This window comes from Oncorhynchus tshawytscha, linkage group LG11, assembly GCF_018296145.1.
Source record: "Oncorhynchus tshawytscha isolate Ot180627B linkage group LG11, Otsh_v2.0, whole genome shotgun sequence".
Taxonomy (NCBI): Eukaryota; Metazoa; Chordata; class Actinopteri; order Salmoniformes; family Salmonidae; genus Oncorhynchus; species Oncorhynchus tshawytscha.
Window position 1 is genome coordinate 39,385,804 of NC_056439.1, and position 20,927 is coordinate 39,406,730.

The window sequence follows — 20,927 nt, forward strand, 5'->3', positions numbered from 1 at the left end:
ACCTGATGTGGAATAGAGTTCCATGTAGTCATGGCTCTATGTAGTACTGTGCGCCTCCCATAGTCTGTTCTGGCCTTGGGGTGTCCGTAGTTTAAACAGACAGCTCGGTACATTCAGCTTGTCAACACTTCTTACAAAAACAAGTAGTGATGACGTCAATCTCTCTTCCATTTTGAGCCATGAGAGATTGACATGCATGTCATTAATGTTAGCTCTCTGTGTACTTTAAGGGCCAGCTGTGCTGCCCTATTCTGAGCCAACTGCAATTTTCCTAAATCTCTCTTTGTGGCACCTGACCACACTACTGAACAGTAGTCTAGGTGCAGCAAAACTAGGGCCTGTAGGACCTGCCTTGTTGATAGGGTTGTTAAGAAGGAAGAGTAGCACTTTATTATGGCCAGACCTCTCCTAATCTTAGCTACTGTTGTATCAATATTTTTTGAACATGACAGTTCTGGTTTGCGCTTTGTGGGATTATAATTTGATTATAATTTGTTTTTCAACAGGACAATGTCCCAACATACCTCCAGGCTGTGTAAAGGCTATTTGACCAAGAATGAGAGTGATGGAGTGCTGCATCAGATGACCTGGCCTCCACAATCACCCAACCTCAACCAAATTGAGATGGTCTGGGATGAGTTGGACCGCAGAGTGAAGGCAAAGCAGCCAACAAATGCTCATCATATGTGGCAACTCCTTCAAGAAGGTTGGAAAAGTATTCCAGGTGAAGCTGGTTGAGAGAATGCCAAGAGTGTGCAAAGCTGTCATCAAGGCAAAGGTTGGCTACTTTGAAGAATAAAAAATAGATTTACATTTGTTTAACACTTTTTTGGTTACTACATGCTCCATATGTGTTATTTCATAGTTTTGATGTCTTCACTATTTTTCTACAATGTAGAAAATAGTAAACATAAAGAAAACCCCTTGAAAGAGTAGGTGTGTCCAAATCTTGACTGGTACTGTATATTCCTCAATAAACTGACAGTTTCCACCTTGGAAAATTGGTCGGACAATATTATCCCAGAATTGTGAAAAGTAGGTGCAGCTCATACATGGGATGAAATGCTCACCGTAGTCTATGAAGGTGGTTGCTGCCAATCTGGAAAAAGTCAGTTTCCCCGTATGGCGGAAAGTGACATTGGCAATTGGTGTGTTCTCTGCTCAAATTTAGAGAAGCCTGGCCTGACATTCAGTTGACAACTGAGAGTCATTAACTTCTGAAATGTGGAAATTGTGATAGAATACCTGTGTGTGTGTGTGAGAAATAACTTGGTATGGGGCAATGGCAGTTTTATATATACACTAGATGACTGGCAGGGAGCGCTGTTTTAAAGCCCCCACACCTACATCTTGGCACTCCCCCACATTGTAAAATAATTTGGACGCTATAGAAATACATTTACTAATGTCTACATGTCACATTTATTATATTACAGACAGCTTAATGCATACTTTAATCATGTTCTGTAAGCTAAAAATAAACAATTATTTTGAAAGTTCTCATTTTACTGTCCCCAATCCAATATGTACTTTTGTCCTTGAAATTAAATGCTCTATAATTCCATTCATTCCTACGTGTATGTGGGACTTATATAGCTGATCGTTGGCTGCAAAGCCCCTCATTGGCCAAAACATAACAAGCAAATTCTAGGGTTTAGTTCCATCATTGGGCAACACCCAGGAGTGCACCTCACATTTCATTTCCATTAACATTGATGAGGGAAATAAAAACCAAACAATAACTTGCAAATACCATTTTTCACATTTGATTAACTTTTGAAATATCAGCAGATTATCCAATGCAATATATTAAAGAATAAAGGGCAAAATTAGCTTTAAAAAACAAAGAAAACCTAAATAGAAATTCAAGTACTGCATAACAAATGTAACACTTTTGAAATGCATAGCGTTTGGTCAACATTGAAATGAAGCTTGTTAAATGTTTTAAAATGCATTTTGATAGTCAAGTCAAAAAGTTCCATTGTAGAGACAACGTCAACAGCATTGGTCCATAAAACCTTCAGATCAAGTTGGATATGGCTGTATCCTAAGAGGACAAAATAGGATTTCACACATACCATACTAGAGAAAACCAGTTTTACCAATACAGTAATTGATCAAAATAAAAATGTGATTAAACATTGACAAACCAATCTCAATAAGATCTCTTTTGTTGAGCGGCAACAAAATCGATAAGTGAACATTTATTCGATCAAATCAATAACTGCTTATATCCTTAAACAATCAACATGTCTATGAACTTTTCCCCCCCAATTCAAATCTGTTTGAAATTGCCTCAGAGGTATGTAAAATAAAAACATTAGTACATTCAAACAGGAAATATTACAGAATAATATGTGTGGAACTTACAATTAAAATATAGTGCCATCAAGCCATACAACATACATTGCTCAAATAATATACGTTCTTTTGAGATAAGATAAAAAGATAATACAAACACTATGTACTTCAGAACCACAGAGAACATTTTCAGCAGTCATCTTGTACAAAGACACAGTATCCTAAGCTCCCAGAGCCTTTTTGTGTCTCATCCCATTAATTTACAGGGTGTAACACACACACAGGGCACAATATTACAGACATATTGTGTAGAACAGACCTTTGTCACGAGAATCCGCAATGGTGTAAGTTCTTTACAACAGATATCTAGAACATGCTGAAATTATATATAATCACCCTTCTGAAAAAACACCTGACTGCAGCCTTCCACTGGAGGTGGGAATGAGAGAGCTAACATTACAACACAAAACAAACATTTTAACAAACAAAGAGCAGTGCATCCAGGCTAAATCAGCAAGCAGTCCAGAGCAGGGCAAACTAGTGGTGGCTAGACCCAGGCATGCAGAGGGAGGAGGTAGGGTCTCCATATGAGCAAGGCCTTCAGCTGGAAATATTTGCACTGTTGTTACATTTGCCATATCTGTAGTGGATGCTGAGGAGGACTAAGCCCAGGCAGAAGCAGACAGAGCCCACAGTGATGTAAGCAATGCCCAGGAAGGGGTTTTTGCCACCCATCCAGGAGATGGCGCTCAGAATCATGCGCTTCCTACCATCGAAGCTTCGCACTGGGTAATCTGAGGTCACATGGTTAAAGAAAATGACAGCAGCGCATCTGGACACAAGGATTCTAAAGATAATTGTGCGTGTCTTATGTAGACTTTGTGAATGGTAAAAGAGAATGAAGATTCATTACAGTAAGCATTGTACTCTACATAGGTTTATAACTGAACAAACTCATATGGCTCTGTCTCCTATGTGCAATGTTCACTCAATACAAACATATGCCTGCCACAAATCTCTAGGTTGTAATGTATTGCAGTCTTTCTCAAAAGGATACTGTATGTGACCTCCAGGATGTATTCTCCTCGGGGCAACGTGGGGGTCATGTTGTTGGGCTTCTTCTGGATGATGCGGTACAGCTTGCGGAAGGTGGGCAGGGCAGCGGTCCTCATCCACACAATGAAATCCTCATTGATGAAGCCATTGTTGTCAGAGTCTGATGGGTCTAGCTCAAAGACAGGCTTTCTCCAGTTCACAGGTTTGCTTGTGCCTGAAGGAGGAAAAAGGCCAAGTCAGTCATGATAATTTGATTATTACAAGGGAGTTGTGTCATTTTGCATGGTATGCAAATCACCTTGGAAAACTACAGTGAGGTTGTTGTTTCCACTGGGGTTCCTGAATTTGACATGCTTGTCCGTCCACCATGCAATACCCTTCTTTACCAGAGGAATTGCAGTTCTGGAGCCATTAGGGTCAATGTAATAGAGCTCCAGAGTGTCTGATGAGAAATACATGGCAGTCAATAGCAAGCCCGGTCTCTGAAATAGTGGACCAACACTGATGCTTCATGGCAAACTAGAGTAAAGCCACTCCAAAAACTCTAGTCAAGGGTTGGTCCAAATAGGTAGACGTTTATCTACAGTACATTTGTAAAGTATTCAGACCCCTTCCCTTTTTCCACATTGTTACTTTACCTTATTCTAAAATTCATTAAAACATTCCCCCCCTCCCCCTCGATCTACACACGATACTCCACAATGACAAAGCAAAAACAGACATTAGACATTTTGGCTAATGCGTTCAAAATAAAACAGAAATGCCTTATTAACATAAGTATTCAGACCCTTTGCTATGAGACTCGAAACTGAGCTCAGGTGTATCCTGATTCCATTGATCATCCTTGAGATGTTTCTATAATTTGATTAGAGTCCACCTGTGGTAAATTCAATTGATTGGACAATATTTAGAAAGGAACACACCAGTCTATATAAGGTCCCACATTTTATAGTGCATGTCAAAGCAAAAACCAAGCCATAAGGTTGAAGGAATTGTCCATAGAGCATCGAGACAGGATTGTGTGGAGGCACAGATCTGGGGAAGGATACCAAAAATGTATGCAGCATTGAAGGACCCCAAAGAACACAGTGGCCTCAATCATTCTTAAATGGAAGAAGTTTGGAACCACCAAGACTCTTCCTAGCTGCCCAGCAAAACTGAGGTCTGAATACTTTCCGAATGCACTGTAAATAGTTTTATATAAGTTTGTAGTTGCGCATTGGTGTGTGCCGTAATGTTACTAAGAGACTGCGGAACCGAAAATGGCAACTATTTGTTAAGTGAATTCCGCCCTCAAGTCTTACCATTGAAGAGGCTATTGGCGATAGCACCACATGGAGCAATAGGCTTGTCACTGCTGCGGTACGGCTCACATTCCTTGCTGGGGCTCTGTAAAGAGTGCCAAGAAGTTTCAGTGCAGCGTAAAAATAATGGATGTTTAAAGCTAACAATTAGGCCGACATCTATTCAATGTATAATGTGATACTTGACAGATGTCGCTTACGCCCTCACAATTTAGTGTACCCGTACCATACCTGTAGAGAAGTCTTATCTCCGTTTAACTGGCTGTCATCTCTGGACTTCACATAGCGTCTGTGATTCTGATAAAAGTTGGACAATCCGTAGTACATGAAGACATTACTCTGTCGGGGAAGAATTTCAGATCAATGAGTAATAAATTAGTTCAGTTATTCATCAGATGAGAGAATAGGCCTTCATAAGACATTACAACAATGCTGGAACTCCAAGATGAAAGTGCAGGAGGCTGAGTGTCTAAATAAGGATTTCCTTCACATAATAACATCATCCTGTAAAATCTATTTGAGTGCATAATAAATAACATTAAGGGAAATGGTGTAAAATAGTAATGATCGATTCTGAATAGAGGCCGACCGTTAAGTGTTTCTAAATAGAGCAGCTAATGGACACTAAGTATGCCTCCAGTCCAGTTATTACCGATTGACTTGTCTAAACATTTAATTGTGATTATACAGTACTTTGAGGACCCAAAAGGGTAAATAAAGTTGTAGGTTGTTCAGTTTACCTCAAATGGTTGATCCAGAGAGAAGGGTACAGAACAGGTACATGACTTTGTGTTGTTCCAGCTGTAGCTTTGAGAACAGTTGTAGCACGGACTTGACATGTCAACACCAGTGTAATCAATCTGTAAATTAGGGAGATTATCAATAACATTTAGCGTCAATTTAGCTAGCAATTACACTCAAAGCAGACAAACTGAAAGATGTTTAGCTAGCCAACAGCGTTAACCCATACACAATCAAAATGAATGGACTATGCTATGGTACCTATACTTTATGGATAGTTAGCTAACGTTACCTCGAACTCTTTGATGTTGTTTGAGGTCACGAAAAGCCCAACGCCGATGGGGATGAAGATGAGACCAATTACAAAGAAAGCAGGAAGAACAGTGCCGGCTGTCAAAATAGGTTGCCAAGCGGGCAGTCTTTGCTGTTTGAACGCAGTGTTGTCCGGCATTTTATTTGTCATAGTTCCTGCGCCTACATGGCCGGTAGCACCAGGCTGGTGTCTGTCCTCTTCCTTGGCGTTGTAGCTAGACGCCATCATGTCTGCAGTTCTCGTCGAACAAAATAATCCACACTGTCAACAACAGTGACAGCTGGCTGTCGCGCGTAAACTTTCGTTTCTAAGTGAATCAACCCGTTATCTTCTCGATAATGTTACGTAGCCTTAAATGTAATCATTTAAAAAAATACAAACATTGTGGATTTACTTTGGTGGGAATTTCGAGTTACCGTGAGAGCGAAAGTAGGCAGCTATGAGAATAAATCAGGAAACTTCTATCAATCCAAGGATGTTGCACGTGATCAGGTAAAGTGCACGCCCCTTTGATTCTCTAAAAAAATACCCTTGTGAGACCATATAAATTAATCAGAATACTTTTTTTCGGTGTGAGGCAGAGGTTTGAAACTCCCATCCGAACAGACAATGTTCAATTATAATTAAAAAAAATATATTTATTGTTGTATAGGATGTATTCATCATTAAAGCTGCAATATGTAACTTTTTTGGCGAAGACCAATTCACATAGAAATGTGTGTTATAGATCTGTCATTCTCATTGAAAGCAAGAAGGATGCAATTGCGGGCCGCTGTCCGGGCGTTCTTGCATGTGGGCATATCTGCATTTGCAGGATCCCTCTTTATACTTCTATTGTTACATTTTTAAAGGACAGGCCGGAGGCAGGGGTGCTCCAGTCATTGGTGACCTGTTTTTCAGGGCAGGTGTGGCTCTAGCTCATAATTTTATATATATATCACACACGCACACACACACACACACACACACACACCTCTTGTGCGCATGTTGATTTTGTCCACTCACACCTGACGCAGGTTGAAATATCAAAACGAGCTCTGAACCAACTATATTAATTTGGGGACAGGTCAAAAATCATTACACATTTATGTCAATTTAACTAGCTAGCTTGCTGTTGCTAGCTGATTTGTCCTGGGATATAAACATTGGGTTTTTATTTTACCTGAAATGTACAATATCGCTACACTGACAATTAATCCACAGATAAAAGGGTTCTTTCTAGTAATCTCTTCTTCTTTGGACTTTATATGGCGGTTGGAAACCTACTTTAAGGTGCGTTACCACCACCAACTGGACTTGAGTGTGGACCTCAGTTCATCTTTCAATCACCCACGTGGGTATATGTTTCTAAAAACCAATGAGGAGATGGGAGAGCCGGACTTGCAGTGCGTCAAGTGTTCCAAATGGAACCATGTTCTATTATAGCGCCTGGCTACGCAGACTCGAGCAGTGTGGGTGCAATGACTGAATAACATGTATGTGTACATTCATTTTGCAACGCTTGCGCACGCGACGTGGGCGGTGTGGTCAGTATGTAAGAATTTTGTTCCTCTCCCCCTCAGAACTTATCCTACTGTTCTGACTTGGTGGTGCACATGTAACCTATAGCCTGTTTCAGAGAAATGTCATCATCGAATATTGTAAGTGCTTTCATTGTCTGTTTATATGCCCCCTTTATTTATCCTATGGTTCTGACTTGTTGTAGAGGGAGAATACTGTAAGAACGGCCTATGTTCTGATTTCTGTGCTGCCTGTTTCAAAAGTGCTGAACAAATACATCCATTTTAGCTCGCTCATTTGTCTTAATCAAAATTATGGCTTACCTCTTATCTGCTCATTGTTCCCAATTGTTATATTGCTTATACAGGTCTATATCATTAGTATCTTATTAATAATTTTAGGCAATATTGGAATGATGCATTTCATTGTTTTGCTTACTTTGTGAATCATAATTAGCTCATGTGCTTTTCTCCACGAGGAGAGGGGTACAATATAATGTTGTTGGGCATGTAACTGTGTTTGCCAGTGACAGTCTCTTCCTAATTTCCCCCCAAATAATTCTACAAAAAGATCAGTAATAGACCCATGTAATTCCAATTGATATTGCGAGAGCTGTTATGTTTGTGCTGTGCGCTGTCTGTGTGTTGGTATATTGTCTTTAAAAGTGGACCCTCGTGATTGTATTTTCCTTCCTTTTTAGACCACATACTGTAGGTCTTATAAAATACTTAAAATGGTAGGCATACCGCGTCTCTCTCGCCTGTGTCTCTCTCTCTCTGTGATGACTTAAAGAAGAGTAAAGTTAAGGCCTCAACATCTTGCTGATTTTATCTTAATTTCAGTCAGTGTCCATTTTGAAAGTGCAGAACGACTTGGCCTACCTCGTCGCAGGTCGTTTGCGTGCAGTTTCTTATACTTAGAGCTAAGTGTTAATGATGAATTTACTGAAAATAAATGTAATAATGTTTCTGTATGGTTCAAAACTCAATCATGTCGGCATTTGTTCATTTTGAAGAAGAATGCGATTCTTATTGAGTTACACAAATCCACAAGGAGTTAGTAGAAACCATATTTATTTAAGCACATCAGGTATGGTTTTTAAAAAGGCAGTAAATGAGTCTGAATGAACTGTTTGGCTGTCAGATGAGGCTCCACTGATAGGCAGGTGTAGCAGTGGTAATGATTCACTCCACGTTATAGTGCAATGAATGTATTGTTTAATGTTGTGTAGTGTCTTTGCTGGCATGTATAAAAAAATAGATTTAGTTTGGCCCATCATACTAAAATCGCCACTGGCTCCAGTACACTAGGTGGTGTTAATGCACAATAACATTGGATGCCAGCCACAGATAAGCCCCACCGAAGAAGGGGTGGTTGCCACAACGATAGCTAGCTAGCTGTACACCGGTAGTGTCCCTCTCCCTGCCTATTGGGCACTATGGGGTATGCTGGCACTTATCACCCACCATAGTGTTGTGCTAGCGGGAGACGGGGCGACCGGTAGACAGTGTCCTTCGCCCCCAGATGTCTGGCACTGTTTTCCCACAGATCAAATCAAAATCAAAGTCAAATTTATTTATATAGACCTTCTTAGATCAGCTGATATCTCAAAGTGCTGTACAGAAACCCAGCCTAAAACTCCAAACAGCAAGCAATAGAAGCTGCAGCTGTAGAAGCACAGTGGCTAGGAAAAACTCCCTAGAAAGGCCAAAACCTAGGAAGAAACCTAAAGAGGAACCAGGCTATGAGGGGTGGCCTGTCCTCTTCTGGCTGGGCTGGGTGGAATTTTTTTTTATATAACAGAACATGGCCAAGATGTTCAAATGTTCATAAATGACCAGCATGGTCAAATAATAATAATCACAGTAGTGGTCGAGGGTGCAACAGGTCAGCACCTCAGGAGTAAATGTCAGTTGGCTTTTCATAGCCGATCTATCTCTACCACTCCTGCTGTCTCTAGAGAGTTGAAAACAGAAGGTCTGGGACAGGTAGCACGTCTGGTGAACAGGCCAGGGTTCCATAGCCGCAAACACAACAGTTGAAACTGGAGCAGCAGCACAGCCAGGTGGACTGGGGACAGCAAGGAGTCATCATGCCAGGTTGTCCTGAGGCATGGTCCTAGGGCTCAGGTCCCCCGAGAGAGAGAAATAGAGAATTAGAGAGAGCATACTTAAATTCACACAGGACACCGGATAAGAAAGGAGAAATAATCCAGATATAACAGACTGACTCTAGCCCCCCGACACATAAACTATTGCAGCATAAATACTGGAGGCTGAGACAGGGGGGGGGGTCAGGAGACACTGTGGCACTGTGAGAGACACTGTGAGATACCTCCGGACAGGGCCAAACAGGCAGGATATAACCCCACCCACTTTGCCAAATTACAGCCCCCACACCACTAGAGGGATATCTTCAACCACCAACTTACCATCCTGAGAGACGACAGAGTATAGCCCACAAAGATCTCCCCCACGGCACAACCCAAGGGGGGGGCGCCAACCCAGACAGGAAGACCACGTCAGTGACTCAACCCACTCAAGTGATGCACCCCTCCTAGAGACGGCATGGAAGAGCACCAGTGAGCCAGTGACTCAGCCCCTGTAATAGGGTTAGAGGCAGAGAATCCCAGTGGAGAGAGGGGAACCGGCCAGGCAGAGACAGCAAGGGCGGTTGGTTGCTCCAGTGCCTTTCCGTTCACCTTCACATTCCTGGGCCAGACTACACTCAATCATAGGACCTACTGAAGAGATGAGTCTTCAGTAAAGACTTAAAGGTTGAGACCGAGTTTGCGTCTCTCACATGGGTAGGCAGACCATTCCATAAAAATGAAGCTCTATAGGAGAAAGCCCTGCCTCCAGCTGTTTGCTTAGAAATTCTAGGGACAATTAGGAGGCCTGCATCTCATGCAGGAATGCTCAAGGAGGTGCATTCATGTAAGAACCGATGGGATGCTTGTGGGTGTTCATGAAGGAACTGCCTACATGCAGGAACACACTGAATTGCGGGCTGCAGTTGCGCACTAGTTGAAAGCAAGTCTAAGAAGTGGTAGATCTGTTCTATGTGCGCTATTTCTATGCTCCCCGTTCTTAAATTTAGTTTCTTATGTCTTTTACATTTGATTAATACACCGTCTTCAAACAGTTGAAAATATATTTAAAAGCGGTCTAGATGGTACAATGATTCTCTACAGTAGGTGATTTTTAATGCACTGTAACGTTGGATACTAGACGCCGATAAGCACTGCATGGATGGAGGCATCAACGGAAATTAGGCAAACTATTCGAATTTTAGCAGCAAGGAAATGGCGGAGCAATTTCTGCATATTGCACCTTTTAACATTTTGAATTGATCACCTTGTGTCGCAGTAGATTTTAAAATGTGCACTCATTGTTTCATTATGTTTTCATGTGACACTGGACATATCATCATCATAGGATGAGGCTACAATACGTTATATCTCAATTCACTGTAGTCTATATGATTTACAGTTTACCCTATTCAGACTTCACTGAAGTTCCCTCTGGGAAAATACTCTCATTTTTCAAATTCTATTCTATTCTAACCCCATGTTCACTGACTAATTTGTGACACAAAGCGCCCAAATAATATTTATGTTTGGGATGGATGTATATGTCAGTGATGTAATAGATTGCAAGTGGTAGATTTTTCTGGACTGACTGACTGTAGGTGCTCTATCCTTGAACATTGCTTTACACTCTACACTAGGTTTAGCTCCAAGACTGTCAGCCAATCATAGCTTTCTCTGGTGATCTCCTGCTAACATCAACCGCAAGTCTATGGGGCCGCAGATCCCCTACACTGATGTGACCATCTCAAAGCCTCCAAGCCAGGGGCCTGGACCACTCCCTCAAAAGCTCTCTGGCCTGCTCCCTCCCTCACGCTTTGACCTCATGGCATCAATGGTTGTGTCACATGACAATCTACCCTAGTGAGGTTTGACTGAATCCTTCCAAAATGTATCTATTCATCTCCTCAACTGAGGACTTTAACATCCCTGCTACTTCAGCCATTTATGAACCATTCTTCTTTTTGTCCCACAGGCCATTTGCTCTGAGTGAATTTGCTCATATCCATATCAGCATACAAAAAAAAGACCAGCATAGAAAATGTATTACAATTATGTTTCTTTCAATTGTTTCATCATGTTCACATTAATTCAATGTGTTCTATTATAATTGACAATGCTCATTGCTTGTGCATTGAGTTACGTTACAAACTGTAAAGGCAGGTCTGTTTTATACACATTTAAAACATGTAGAGATATTTAATTTATGGCATAGACATTACAAAATATATTTTGACGCATTTTGAATTCCTATATTTCTATACATCATTTCCCATAGGGGTTCTCAGGCTAGTTACCCTTTGACTCACAACAAACCCATCTAATGATACTGGTTTGATTCTCTCATTGGTCGATTGAGCAAATTAGAAACAATATGATTCTTTCATTCAGAGGGCACATGGTTGGTGATTGTAGACACAGGCAGCTTGTTAAACGAGTTGATTTGAATTGCTCTATGGCAAGTGAGCGCTCCACAACTGAAAGATGACTGTGACAATTTGGCTCTCCAGTGTATCACAGCAGAAGCATTGATGTATACGGCCATTTGTTTTGATATATTTTCCAATTTCATAACACACAGCAAGTCCATAAAAACACTGCCTATTCAGTAGATGAATGTGAGATGAATTAATTACTATAGTGAGTCTGGTTCAACTGATGCCTTGCCCAAAGAATGCATCCAAAATAATGTTAGAGAACATTAACATTGTCCACTCAATGTTGCATGTATTCTCATAACAATATTCTGTAGGTCATCTTTAAAAAAAAAAGTTTATTTAAAAACCTTTACATAAAAAAGGACACATTTAATTTGCTGCAAACCAAATGATATGGCCTCCATATTAAATGCAGTACAAAAATGCATAATGAAAAGCTCACTAGGTGAAGCAGTCCCCTAACGAGTACATGAAGCAGTTAATAGCAGAACTACCTGACAATACACACGGCCTCTCCCCTTACAAAATGCACACATGCCAGCGCTTATCAAAGAACGCAGTTCAGTTGATTTCATCCACATTACAAACACTGAGAACAGAATATAAATAGTTTCTAAAAAATATAATATATTAGATATGTGTACTGTTTTCAGTTAGACAAGAACACAATCATCAACTCAGGCTCCTGCTCAATAGAGAGGAGCCAAACGACTTTCCCTTGTCTGAAAATCCCCCCTCGCTCTCTGTCTCCAGGTCATTTAATGGTGCCTCTATACTGAGCACCTTTGACCCATAGAACATTACTATGGGTTGGCAGCTTGTTTGACTTCTGTTCCCTGTTCGTGTCTCTGGCTCTAACAGCTTTTCCCTCCATTTTGAAAGGCTGTTGTGCTGCTGATTGTAGATTTCTTCAGCTCTATCCTCATGGACTGGCTTTCTGCTCTCTGCTCCAGCCTCATTCCTCCAGACATCCCCAGGGCTCCCAGCATGGCTTTGCCTGTCTTCAGGCCCTTGGACATGGGGATACGGGTGAGCCCTGCCCGGGGTGGGTGGGCATCATGCTGGGCGATAAAGGGATAGGATAGAAAGAGGAGAGGGGGTGAGAGAAGAGGAGGCCACAACAGAGAAACGGGTAGAAGAGAAGGATCCATTACTGAGGGGGAATATCAACGAAAACATTTCCCTTAGAGAACATATACTATAGGGACTGTCCTTCTTTCAAGACCAACTCAGTGGGGGAGTAATGCTGAGAGTCATGTTACGGCGTATGGCAGCCTACTGGCTCTGTGCTGCCTTTCTTCTGTCAGTAAGGGTGTTTGTGTCCTGTGTGTCTGTGTGAGAATGAACACACTCAGCAGCAGCTATAAGTGACAGGATGATTGTAACATGGTGGCAGATTGCCATATCATTAGAGCTCTGTTGTCTGGAGGGCTGTTGATAAAGCTCTCTCTGTCACGCTACCATTTGCCCCACAAAGACCTCATTATACCACCCATTCAGTGAGATGCTACCTTGTCGCCCATCAATATGTTACATAACAGAAAGGAATGTACATGTCCACAATCTTACAAAATCATTATTTTGATAGTTCATAAACATAATTATTTTCATAGATTTCCTTTTATTAGATTCCTAATTTAATTATAGGTGCATACGGTTAACACAACTCAAAGTATAAGTTTGAACCAGTTAATAACACATTAACATAACAGCCAGGTGAATTGATGTACTGAGGAGACTCACCACAGCTTGTGTTGGTCTGCCAGGGGTGGACGTGACTGCAGTGATGGTGATGCTGCTCATCACTTTACTGGGTGTGGTTTTGACAGCAGTGGCACTATGGCGAGGGGAGCGCAACACCGTGCCTGTGGATAACATCATCTCTCTGCTACACTCTGTTGCCATGCCGACAGGCCTAACCACCACCTTGGGTCCTGTGTTGCTGTGGCCCTCCGAGGGGCTCTTATTGAACTGGGAGCCGTGCAGGTGGATGTGAATCTTGTTGTCCTCTGTGGTGGTGATGATACTGGCATTAGAATTGTACTTCCTGATCGGTGTGGGGACCATCTGTTTCTCAGGGGTCACCTTGAACACGGCCCGGCCCATGGTCATCTCCTGGGGCTCTGGGGAGGTGGACATATTGGACACCATAGAAGCCCTAACTGTCATGATGGATATGGGTGATATGGGTCTGCCTGATGAGGAGGAGGCCTTGCTGATCTCTGGTGACTTGGCCCTGGAGATGGTGGTGACGGTGACCGGGGACTTGGACCTCTCTGGTCCCCCTGGCCCGGCACTGGCTTTTCCCCTTGAAGCTGCAGCGGTGTGGGTGGGAATGATAGTGATTCGAGGCTTCTGGTGGCCCTGCAGGGTGGGACTGAGGCTGAGGTTGGAGCTGGAATAGAGGTCCTCAGTAGAAGGACTGCTGATCTCCAAGGTAGCCGTGCTGTTCTCGTGGTCTGGGGTCACTCTGATGCGTAAAGGCTGCCCTTGCTTCTGGGACATGGCCAGATCAGAATGCATGGATTCACTGTTGATATGGACAGACTTGTCCAGATTACCACCCTGAGGGATGATTTCCCTCTTCCTCATCCAGGGAATCCAGGACTTCTTCATGCTGAGGTCAGCGGCAACAGAGGGTGAGTAGCGTTCATGACCACCAGCTTTCTCTGTGGGTTTCTTGAGACCCTTCTGTCGAAGATTACTCATGATGTGATTCTCTTCCTGGACGGACTTCCTGATGAACACGGCTGGGGTGTCCTCTTCTGCCGTCTCATTGGCCAGCGCATCAGTCTGAACTCCTGTGGACGCCATGGCAATGTCCACCATCCTCCTCCCGTTCAGACTGGGTCGTAGAGCGCGGCTGTGGCGCTTGGTCACCTCCAGCTCTTTGGTGAGGTGGAGGACCTCAATGCTCATGTTGTTCTTCTTCTCCTCTTCCTCTAGGAACCTCTGCTGGAGGAAGGAGTAGTCCACTTGGAGTTGAGAGAGCTGGTCTTCTTTGTGCATCAGCTCATGGATCTTCTCCTTGAGGGCTATCATGTCATTCTGCAAGTCTCTGGTGTTGGCGTTCTCTGTCCTGCAGCGCTGTCGTAGGTCTGCCTCCTGGCTCTCCACCTCTCCATTCTCTATTGCTTTAGTCCTGGCGATCTGACTCCTCATCTCCTCCACCTGCTGGGAGAGAATTTTGGCCTTGTCTTGCTCCGTCATTAACTTTTTCTCCAGCAGGTCATACTGATCCTCTGTCTTTATCAAATCGCCCTCCACAACCTCCAGCTGCTTGAGACGTTTTTTCAACCGCTCTATTTCAAACGTTAGCTCCTTCACCCTGTTGTCCTCTTTCGAACACCCATCTGACAAGCTTCCCAGTTCCCTCTTTGCTATGTTATTTGTGGATATATTTTCTGCCTCCTGCAATCCATCTGACCTCTTGTTCATTTGGCTGACTTTGGAGCTCAGATCCTTGCTCTTTTCCATTTCACATGTGAGCTTAGTGCTAAGCTCTCCTTTCTCTCTGGTGAGGGTCCCGACCTTGGCCTCCATCTCTGATTTCAACTTCAGGAGCTTTTTACTCTCCTCTATCAATCTCTCAGTCACCTCCATGACCTTGACCTGCTCCACTTTGAACATCTCACTCAGATCATCCCTCTTCTTCTCCTCTAACAGCATTCTCTCCATCATATTATTTTTCTCATCAACCATTACCATAGTGAATGATTTCAGCGTTGCCAGGTCATCTTTAAGGCCCTGCTCAGTCTTTTCCAGTCTCAGCTCAGAGGATTCCATCTCTTTCATGCGTATCTTAACGGCCACCAGTTCTTCGGCAAGCTCCTTTGACATGTCCTTCTCTCTCTCCAGAGTGGCGTGTAACTGGAAGCACTCCGCCTTGCTGGCATTGAACGCCCCCTCTAGTCTCTCCAGTTCCACCATTCTCTTCTGGAGCTTCTCCACTTGCAGTTTGAGTTCTTTCCCTCGGCTCTCTTCCTCCTGCAACCTCTTCCTCAGCTCCCTGCACTGGGCCTCTGCCTTGGTGATCTCCTCGTCCTGCCCTTCCATCTCAAATACCCGTTTGCGGAGGTTCTCCAGTTCAGTCATTAGGTTAGAGTTCCCATAATCCCCTTTGCTGATCTTGTCCCTCAGCTCGTCCAGCTCCTCCTTTGACGTCCTCAGAGCACCGTTGCTCTCCTCCAACTCCTCCTTTGACTTCCCCAGAGCCCATTTGCTCTCCTCCAGCTCCTCCTTTGACCTCCTCAGAGCCCCGTTGATCTCCTCCAGCATGTCTTCTGACCTCTTCAGAGCCCCATTGCGCTCCTCCTCTGATCTCCTCAGAGCCCTGTTGCTCTCCTCCAGCTCCTCCAGCGTGTGGGTGAGTCCAGACAGCTTGACATCCAACTGGCGGTTCTGGGACTCCTGGCTGGCCAGCTTGGCTGTAATCTCTTCCTGCTCCTGGGTAAACTTGGCCTGGCACTCACTCAGCTCGCCCTCCAAGCTCAGGGCCCTCAGTCTGTCCTCCTGGGCCCGGGCACTGGCGTTGCTCAGGTCCTGCTCCCTCTGGGACAGCTGCTGGGTCAGCTCCTGGACCCTCTGGCTCTGCTGGTCCATCTGCTCCAGGTGGAGTTGCCGCTCGTCCACCAGCATCAGGGCAAAGGACTTCAGTTTGACCAGCTCCTCCCTCACCTTCTCCAGACGCTTGGTGTTCTCCTTCTCTTTACGGACCTGGTAGGCTTTCTCATTCTCCAGCAACCTCTTCAATCTGGCAAGAGAACATTTTTTTTTTTACCATTAAGGATGTGTAAACTGTTCTGCTGGACTGTACATCCTAGAAGTAATTTTATTCGGTGTATCATTCTGTAATGTAATCTTTCACAAAGAAAAATATAATTTAAACATCATTCACTTCAGCCAAGCTTGATACTTTGTAGCACAATCATTTTTTGAATTTCTACAGAAATGTCAAACCATAGAGAATTGGTCTCACATGACAGGAGTGATTGAACACAATATACAGTAAGCTGCCATGAAACTTAAACACTAAGATACTATTTATTTACAAGACCTGACTACTGATATTTGCTGCTGCTACATACTCTTTGGGATGTATTCAATCATATTTATCAAAAGGGATGAATATAAGTGATTCTCTCATATTCCCAATTAATAAACCTGGTAGATGTTAGCCTGATTTCCTCTGGATCTGTTTATTTTACTGCATAAAGGATGATCAGGATAAGGAAGGATTCATGAAAAAACACATGATTCTGTGTCACAGGGAACAATGATGGGTCAGATCAGACACTGAACCCTCCACTAATTCTTTCTGGCTCAGATAGCCATGGCTCGCAGCACACTGAACGATCTAGTACACTAGGAAAAACTGCCAAAAACTCCCTTGCTGTTTTCCATCCTTGCTGCTGAAATCAAGACTGAGAAAACAAAATGTGAGTGAAAGTTTGATTGAACCCCCACTGAGCGGTCTCTTGTATGCTGTGCATGTCCATGTGAGGAATCTCTCCACACTGAATGCAAAGTTGTCTTGGGAACTCTCCTCTCCATATTTTGCCTGAAGTTTTTATATATACAGTAAATCTCACAATGAGCTAGGATATCAACCAAGAAACATATTTCTGACTGCAGTACATTTTATACCAGCAGAAACATTTGCACTCTAAACAACTTAGACACCAACCAAAACTTACCCACTATTCTAGATGAACTACAGGAGAGTCCATGTCTAACATGTTTGCCATAGTACAGGATCCACTCCAAGTTCAGAGTTGGCATTTCTCCACAAGAACTGTACCATCACATTCCAAGCATGTCATCAGGACAATGAAAGGTGAATAAATGCTGTGTGTGTAGCACCGGACTTTTAGCTGGTGACGTCAACTCACCCATAGGCAGTTAGGCAGAGATCTGTGGGGCTCTGGTTTAGACTGTGAGGAAGTAGGAGGGACCCTGGTCAGATGAGGGCGTTCTTTGCACTCCTCCTTAATTTGTTTCCCCCCTTTCCTGTGTTCACTAACAGGCAATGTGTTTCAAGAGAAATGGCTCCTACACACAGGCTACTACAAAAGCCTGTGTACACAAGTGATTCAGACACTTCTTACATTACTTAAAGCGGTCTCCATAGACACAGCGCTATGGAAAACAATGCAAGTGTTGATGGAAAACAATGCAAAGTAGCCCTGTGATTAATCTCCTAATACCCCTGCCTACAGACAGGAAGCTTTAAGCTCAGTAGGAGAGAGGACAGCGAGTCTGTCTGCTGTTGTGTCATCTTGGGAGAAGTGGATCTGCGTTCTGCTCCGTATAAAGCTGACGTATAATGGGGAAAACAGATAGGGATGAGCCAGTTCCGCTCCCTGGAGGTGAGGAGACAGACTCTATGAACACTCGGACAGACGGGAACCCTGACAATGGTTTTATGAGGTGCTGACTCTGAGCGATATGGTGTGGATCAATACAGAGACCATAGGCCTAGCACTCTACAGCTTACAGACAAACAAAGAAACTTCTATCTTCAACAACAAGAATGAATGGCAATGCAATGAATCTGTAATTAACTAGTGTCACAACTTCCACCGAAGGTGGCTCCTCTTCCTGTTCGGGCGGTGCTCGGCGGTTGTCATCGCCGGCCTATTAGCTGCCACTGATCCATTTTTCGTTTGTCTGTCTTATTGTTTACACCTGTGTCTTATTAGTTGATTTCGGTGGGTATATTTACCTCTGCTGCCTGCTAGTCTTTGTGCGGGATTGTTTTCTGTGGTTACGTTGTTAGGGGTGCGTGTCTGCAAAACAGGGGTTTCTTTTCTCACTGCAGTTGTGCCGGTTGGTATGAGTTTAGGAGTAGAGGTTTCTCCTCTGTGTGTAGCCTTTATTTCCCTGTGTGTGTGTTAACCTCGTTTGGGCGTGTTTCAGTCCCATGTTGTAGTTGGGTTGGGACTGCTCAATAAACAATTGTGCCACTGGGACTTCCTTGCTCTCCTGCTCCTGATTCCTGCACCTCCCTCCTTTAGGAGGTACGTAACAACTATCCCTTTTTAGAGCTCATCATACTTCAAATCAAATTTTATTTGTCACATGCACCAAATTAAAGGGGAGTAGATCTTACAGTGAAATTACCTCTATACAGAGGATGCGTTGAATTCTAGATTCTAATAGAGCAGATCTTTTGTTTATGTTGAAGGATTATAAACATCGGTATCATTCAAATCCCACTGCTAAGTCAGATCACCATGTCAAGCCTACTGTACAGAGTATCATCCAGCCTCTACAGCAGGGGTGGAAAACTCATTTTGCTCCACGGGCCGCATTTGGTCTTCACCGAGGTCTGGAGGAACACACTTAAAATTGGTTATATTTCCCATCGTAAAATTTTTCTAAAAAATAGTCCTCTATCCATTGCTTTGCCTCGATTGCTCCCTGACTAGCTTCGGTTTCGATGACTGTTAGCGAGCTGGACAGAGACTTTTGAGCCATTATAATTTCTACACAGTTTGGTTTTAGTCATTTCAATGTCGATATAAGATTTTTTTCACTGAAAAATGAAAAATATTAATAGAAAAATCATATTATTTAAATGACTCAAACCACCCCCTAGCCGAAATGAATTGGCTTGCCATCGGGATCTGGTCTGTGGGCCGTATGTTTGACACTCCTGCTCTACAGTGTGCCACTTGATCTTCATACACACTTACCCACGTCCATAAGTCATTGACACCTAAGCAATCGGCACTCTAAAATTACCCTCACACAAAGGTCACAGGCATGATGTCACTGTCAATTGGGCCTACAGCGGCAAGGTCACATTGGGGAGAAGTCACTCACACCTGACCTTCAGACGTAAAGTAGAGCTCCCTATCTCCCTGGAGAAACAGTAATTCAGGAGTTAGTAACTGTGGTCAAACGGCTACCCTGTCAAACCCATCAAAGGTGTAGCAATGTCCTCAGGAGCCCCTCGTGATCTAAGGCCAAGTCAAAGTCTCCAACAAGCAGCAGCATTGACCTTTAACTTCTTATGGCTGCAGGGGCACTATTGAGTAGCTTGGATGAAAGGTGCCCAGAGTAAACGGCCTGCTCCTCAGTCTCAGTTGCTAATATATGCATATTATTATTAGTATTGGATAGAAAACACTCTGCATTTTCTACAACTGTTTGAATGATGTCTGTGAGTATAACAGAACTCATATGGCAGGCAAAAACCAGAGAAGAAATCCAAACAGGAAGTGAGAAAATCTATTTTCAACCCATTACCTATTGAAATTCACTTCCTAGGGCTTCTACTCGATGTCAACCGTCTATAGAAATTTGAATGAGGCTTCTACTGTGTTGTGGGACTGAATAAGAGGGGAATGAATCAGACTACTGGCAGAGAGCCAGTTCCAGGTCACGCGCATAGCACATGATATCTTCCTGCGTTCCGTTCCTCCTCAAGACACAAAGGAATTCTCCGGTTGGAACTTTATTGAAGATTTATGATAAAAACATCCTAATGATTGATTCTGTACTTAGTTTGAAATGTTTCTTCGACCTGTAATGTAACTGTTTGAAGTTTTTTTCCAAAGAAAAGGTTGACCAGCACCAACGTTTGGATAGGTGTACCAAACGCGCTAACAAAAGTAGCTAATTGGACATAAATAACAGACATTATCGAACAAATCAAGCATTTATTGTGGACCTGGGATTCCTGGGAGTGCACTCTGATGAAGATCATCAAAGGTAAGGGAATATTTATCATGTAATTTCTGGTTTATGTTGACTCTAACATGGTGGCTAATTTGACTATTGTTCTGAGCGCCGTCTCAGATTATTGAATGGTTTGCTTTTTCCGTAAAGTTTTTTAAAAATCTGACACAGCAGTTGCATTAAGGAGAGGTATATCTATAATTCCATGTGTATAACCATGTGTAAAACATACATCTATTGTGTAACATGAAGTCCTATGCGTGTCATCTGATGACTTGTATTATCATCTACATTTATAATGAGTATTTCTGTTGAATTGATGTGGCTATGCAAAATCACTGGATGTTTTTGGAACTAGTGAATGTAACGCGCCAATGTAAACTCAGATTTTTTAATATAAATATGAACTTTATCAAACAAAACATACATCTATTGTGTAACATGAAGTCCTATGCGTGTCATCTGATGAAGATCATTAAAGGTTAGTGATTTAATTTTAT

At 42.9% G+C, this 20,927-nt stretch overlaps 2 protein-coding genes across 6 annotated transcripts in view; both read right to left on the reverse strand.

The window, feature by feature from the left end:
* Window positions 1-1,403: 1,403 nt before the first annotated feature.
* Window positions 1,404-6,196, reverse strand: LOC112261988 (cell cycle control protein 50A). 2 transcript variants are annotated; one of them, XM_024437650.2, is made up of 7 exons: window positions 5,695-6,195; window positions 5,402-5,521; window positions 4,893-5,000; window positions 4,662-4,746; window positions 3,656-3,799; window positions 3,359-3,571; window positions 1,404-3,095 (listed from the first exon to the last, which is right to left on the reverse strand). In XM_024437650.2, the coding sequence occupies exons 1-7, from the start codon at window positions 5,941-5,943 to the stop codon at window positions 2,902-2,904; spliced, it is 1,113 nt and encodes a 370-aa protein (XP_024293418.1). In that variant the 5' UTR covers window positions 5,944-6,195; the 3' UTR covers window positions 1,404-2,901. The 2 variants fall into 2 exon arrangements, with proteins under 2 accessions (XP_024293418.1, XP_024293419.1); XM_024437651.2 differs by lacking the exon at window positions 3,656-3,799 and having other exon boundaries at window positions 5,695-6,196.
* A 5,150-nt stretch (window positions 6,197-11,346) lies between these two features.
* The window catches only part of LOC112261981 (filamin-A-interacting protein 1), a 35,018-nt gene continuing 25,437 nt past the window's right edge, over window positions 11,347-20,927 (reverse strand). For 3 of the 4 annotated variants that reach the window (XM_024437643.2, XM_024437642.2, XM_024437644.2), the window contains 2 exons: window positions 13,486-16,495; window positions 11,347-12,803 (listed from right to left, as the gene is read on the reverse strand). In XM_024437643.2, the coding sequence (XP_024293411.1) occupies window positions 12,597-12,803; window positions 13,486-16,495 (3,217 nt within the window). In that variant the 3' untranslated portion in view covers window positions 11,347-12,596. Of the gene's footprint in view, window positions 12,804-13,485; window positions 16,496-17,438; window positions 19,187-20,927 lie in introns of those variants that run through there. The other variant, XM_024437645.2, reaches the window with a different exon arrangement.